We start from the raw sequence: 4,596 nt of genomic DNA, 5'->3' as shown, positions 1-4,596 counted from the left end.
TAAAAAAAAATTGCCATAAACATTTGTAAAAACCCAGAGTTATTTTCTTTGCTAAGTATAAGATATTGTTTTCCATTTAAGTGCTGCAGTCGTCTTTGAAATTTCTCATAGTTTAAACTTTTAATTTGTTTCATAATTTTTCTTTAAATAAAATCTTTGTTGAAACGGCACATTGAATCAATACCTAAAAATACATGTGTGATATGTGAAAAAATATATATAGGTATATAATAATTTCATTTTTGAGACAGCTTGCATATATATCTTTGTTAACTCCAGAACAAAGAAAAAGTTAGAAAAATATTTCAAGACAACACTGCTGCTAAAGTTTAATGAAAATCATTTTACATGTTAGTAATATCTGCACATGACGTATAAGAAGATTTTTTTTTGTTTTGCGAAATGCGAAACTATAACAATGTTGTTGTTTTTTGTTCAAATGTATTGTACATTACATCCCGTGATAACAATGTGCTAAATAAGAAACAATGTCTTTTATAACAATTCTGTCAACAGTTAACTTTATCCAGAAACTACAATACGCTAATTAGGGAAGGTTGAATATTAAAAAAATCTATGAATTAGTATGCTTCTAAAGTCAGATAAACACAAAATTATATTTATGCTAATTATATGATAAAAAACATATAAGTCTAACTTTCTTGGTAGCCAATGGAAGACGAAAGAGTATTTCAGTTAATTTGGACTTTGTGAAAATGTCTTCAACAATAAACGTTTGATTGTTTTTTCCAGTTTCATATCGTTTGGTGATGAATCGAAGGTCAGTCTAGGATTCTTTTATTTTTTAAGGGTTTCTAAAATATCTTTGAGGAGGTTGGCGAATACCAGGACGGGTGTACTTGTTCTGAATGCCTGGGGGAGGAGGTTCGACTATCATAGTAACATCGGCAGGATCGTCATCAGAGGTTCCTGGCTCATTTGACTGAACAGAGGCTTGATATCCATTCTGATTCGTTGCGGTGTACTCAACGTGGCGGTACAGCCCTTGAGCGTCCTTGTATCCGTAATTTCCATAAACGTTTCCATTGTTGTCTCCTCGTTCTTCTTTGTATAGGTTGGTACCGAATTTATCTTGGAAATTGTAGCTGAATTCATACGGCTGAGGACTGCCCTACAGCATAAAAAATATTCAAATATCACGATATACAGATATTTACGTATGAATACATTAACCACTTTAACTACTTTATTTTTAGCTTGCAGTTTGTAAGAGAGGATGTTTGAAAATTCACACAATCCAAAGACTTTTGTTGCAACATTAAATAAAATAAAAACAGATTTCTTCAAACTACACACATTACATTACATTCCTGAGCCTTGTTTACAAAAGTAAATTTTAATAATAGTATAAATAAATAAGTAAATACATTCTTATCTTAAGAAAATCTTGTTATATACTTCTATCTTTCCCAACATTAACATTTGCAGTTTACTATTAATGCACCAATTACTAAAACAGCTTGTCTTTATAAAGCTGACAATATATAATACTCAGTGTATTCATTAAATCTTGTTTTAGAACTGGATCCGCCCTTATCCTTCGAGAAAACACACATTAGAAAACTCTGTGTTTAAAAACAGTTAGTATAAAGATAAATTAAATTAAATTACGAATGCAATAAGAAGTTCAAAACTCAGGACACTTCAAGTTGTAAGGAATGATTCGTAAAGAGAATATGAAGTTTGTTTGACCTGTTTTATTTCATATTTTCCCAAAGTATATAAGTCAGCACAGTGATTCGACTCTGATACATCTTTGGATAATCCTACAGAAAACATACGCTAATCTATTTACCAATTAACATTAAACAAATTTTATTTAATTCAAAATTCCATTTCTTATTAAAGATAACTTGTTGTAAGAAATCTACTTCGAAACACAAAAACTTGTTGGTCTGTCTCCACAATAAAAATATACTAGTTCTGTGTTGATATTAATTTCTATAGACTGAGATTTTTTCTTTTATCGTCTCCTGACAGCGGTTCGTGTTTTATATTAAATCATTCCTCAGCTATTACAACTGAGAAATCAATCAGTTACAAAAAAATTACAAATTACAGTACGGAAGGCTTTTGAAAACATCGTCAATGTGTTATTCTGAATAAAAAACGTTCAACCTGTTTTTATATTCCAAAGTTTTAACTTATGCAACTGGTGAAATAAAACCTAATATGATTGTGGTTTCCCTTGGGATTCGATAATATCTATGGTTATTATATTTCTGTAAAATGCCACTTACAGATGGTATTATTAGATAGTAATTCTTTTGAAATTTTAATAAGTAAATTTAACTAATATAATGCTGTTCTGGCCTTTTTTTGTCTTGTTCATGTGTATTTCTATTTTATTAATCTCTCAAAATTGCTTATATAGTAAAGATGTAACACGTTCCCTGAAAAAAAGCAATATCATATGGTGTTATTTTCTAACAATATATTTTACAGACCATATGATAACATAAAATGTTGTGTGTATGATCAAAATACTTACGATTACGTTAGGTTGGCCAGGAGCAACAGGTCTGTATCTTTGTGCCCAAGTTGTTCCCAACTCCAAGAGTACTATGATCACAAACTAGTATAACAAGTAAAACAAATATTTTTTGTCAACTTACATCTCACCTTTAGCTCAAGTAAGTCTTTTTGTCTAGGTTAAAAGACTATGACGCTTCAAGAAAAAAGAATAGTAGTTTTATTTTTAGGAATTCCTAACACTTTAAAATTATTTGACAATGGTCTAAAGACAACTATTTTTAAAAGTGGAATTAAGAAAACAACCATAAGTGAGTGAACTGAATTTAAACTATTTATTCAATACATTTCGTTGAGAAAGAGAACAATGTTTTATTTAATATAATTTTACAGGCTAATTATGTATAAACTTATAAATTTGCATAATGAGCAAAATATTTTAAGTATCAACTAGGAAGACATGATATTTGTTTAAATTTGAAAATCTGAGAAAAAAAAGAGCTGAAACAATATTTTGATTCAGATATACGGAGGCAAAATTTTGCTAGATTACACATTATAATTCAGATTTTCATCTCACAAACCCACAGAAGTTTGTGCATCATAATCATTGTTTAATTTGAACCAATAAACCATAGAGAAGCTGGTTAGTTAATAACATTCACCATCAACTTTTTCGCTACTCTTTTGTGATCAAAAAGCGGGATTTAATTGTTAATTTTTATGGCACAACTATAGTCTCAAAGTTAAAAGGTATTTTATTTTATGTGGATAGGCTTATAAATAGTTTACTTGGATAGTTTATTTGCCAGATGTTCTTGTGTTTCAGGCGTTCGACTTACGATCTGTGATTCGCAGTTTCAAATCCTGTCGCCAAACATGTTTGTTCTTCCAGCCATGAGGGCATCATAATATGGTAGTCAATCCCATATTTCGTTAGCAAAAGAATAACCCAGGTGTTGCTAGTGTGAGGTATTTACTAGTTGTCTTTTTTTCCAGTCTACCACTTCTAAATTACAGGCGACTATCGCAGGTAGTCCTCAACCGGTATTGCACGAAATTCAACGAACCAACAAAACAATTTTCTAGTGCTAAATTTATCCAATATGTCAATAAATTTGTATTTCAAATTGGAAATATGAAAAATATAACTTTTTAAATTTAAGATTTTAAACTACTTTATTTTAAGGATAATTTAACTGAAGCTTTTTATTGTTTCATTAAATTAATTATAAAATTTAATTGTTTTTTGTGCATATTGAGTAATAACATAAAAATTGTTCATTCTCACCTTCAAGATCATGATATTAGAGAAGTAGATAAGCTATGATTCCGTACTGTACGCTCTTGATGAAATTTGCACGTAGATGATTGTGTGATTCCCAGTTTTGAAAAACATGACAAGTGTCATCTCTTTATATACTCTGTACAAACAGGGAAATAATGTATTTTGTGAGTCAGCTTACCATCCTTAACGTGTGCACATGCGAGTACTTCTTCAGTTATTATCAACACCCAATCAAGTTTGAGACATGATCTTTCTTTGAAGCCACCGGACGACCCTGTACAAGATCTGGGGCGACAATGGATTAACGCAAGTCTTCCATTAATCACGTTTCTGACCTGTAGAGACATCCAGTTTTTGTATTTTTGTCTAGTTTGAGGGTGTTTGTTGGTTGTTATATGCAATACGTTTCCAACTCACGTACTCAATTGAATTAATTTTTGTAAGGTCTTCAGAATGATTTTACGATTAAAAAAAAAACCATGAAAATACCTCAAAACTTTAATTTTTAGTGTTATAGAAAAGTCATAAACGAATTATTAATTATTTTGAAACGGAAACACACATGAAAATTGTATGATAGAATAACATTATACTGTATTTGTAAATTATATGTCACATTTTTAGTTATAAAGTTTGTAATGTTTTGATTGGAGCTAGTCGTTCTATGGAATTCAGGATTAGTATAAAAATTATCTGCATTTTTCAGACACCGAAATATTACGTTAGTGACTTGTTACCTAGGCCCGGAATGGCCTAACGCGTGAGGCGTGCGACTCGTGATCCGAGATTCGCGCCCGCGTCGCGCTAAACATGCT

General features: G+C 30.7%; 1 protein-coding gene across 1 annotated transcript; it reads right to left on the bottom strand.

The window, feature by feature from the left end:
- Window positions 1-303: 303 nt before the first annotated feature.
- On the bottom strand, window positions 304-3,942 carry LOC143258644 (cuticle protein 10.9-like). Its single transcript, XM_076517899.1, has 3 exons — window positions 3,785-3,942; window positions 2,513-2,596; window positions 304-1,132 (listed from the first exon to the last, which is right to left on the bottom strand). The coding sequence occupies exons 1-3, from the start codon at window positions 3,794-3,796 to the stop codon at window positions 806-808; spliced, it is 423 nt and encodes a 140-aa protein (XP_076374014.1). The 5' UTR covers window positions 3,797-3,942; the 3' UTR covers window positions 304-805.
- Between the last annotated feature and the right edge of the window lie 654 nt (window positions 3,943-4,596).

This window comes from Tachypleus tridentatus, chromosome 8 (assembly GCF_004210375.1).
Source record: "Tachypleus tridentatus isolate NWPU-2018 chromosome 8, ASM421037v1, whole genome shotgun sequence".
NCBI lineage: Eukaryota > Metazoa > Arthropoda > Merostomata > Xiphosura > Limulidae > Tachypleus > Tachypleus tridentatus.
Note: the sequence above shows the minus strand (reverse complement) of the source record. Positions and strands in the feature narration are given on the sequence as shown.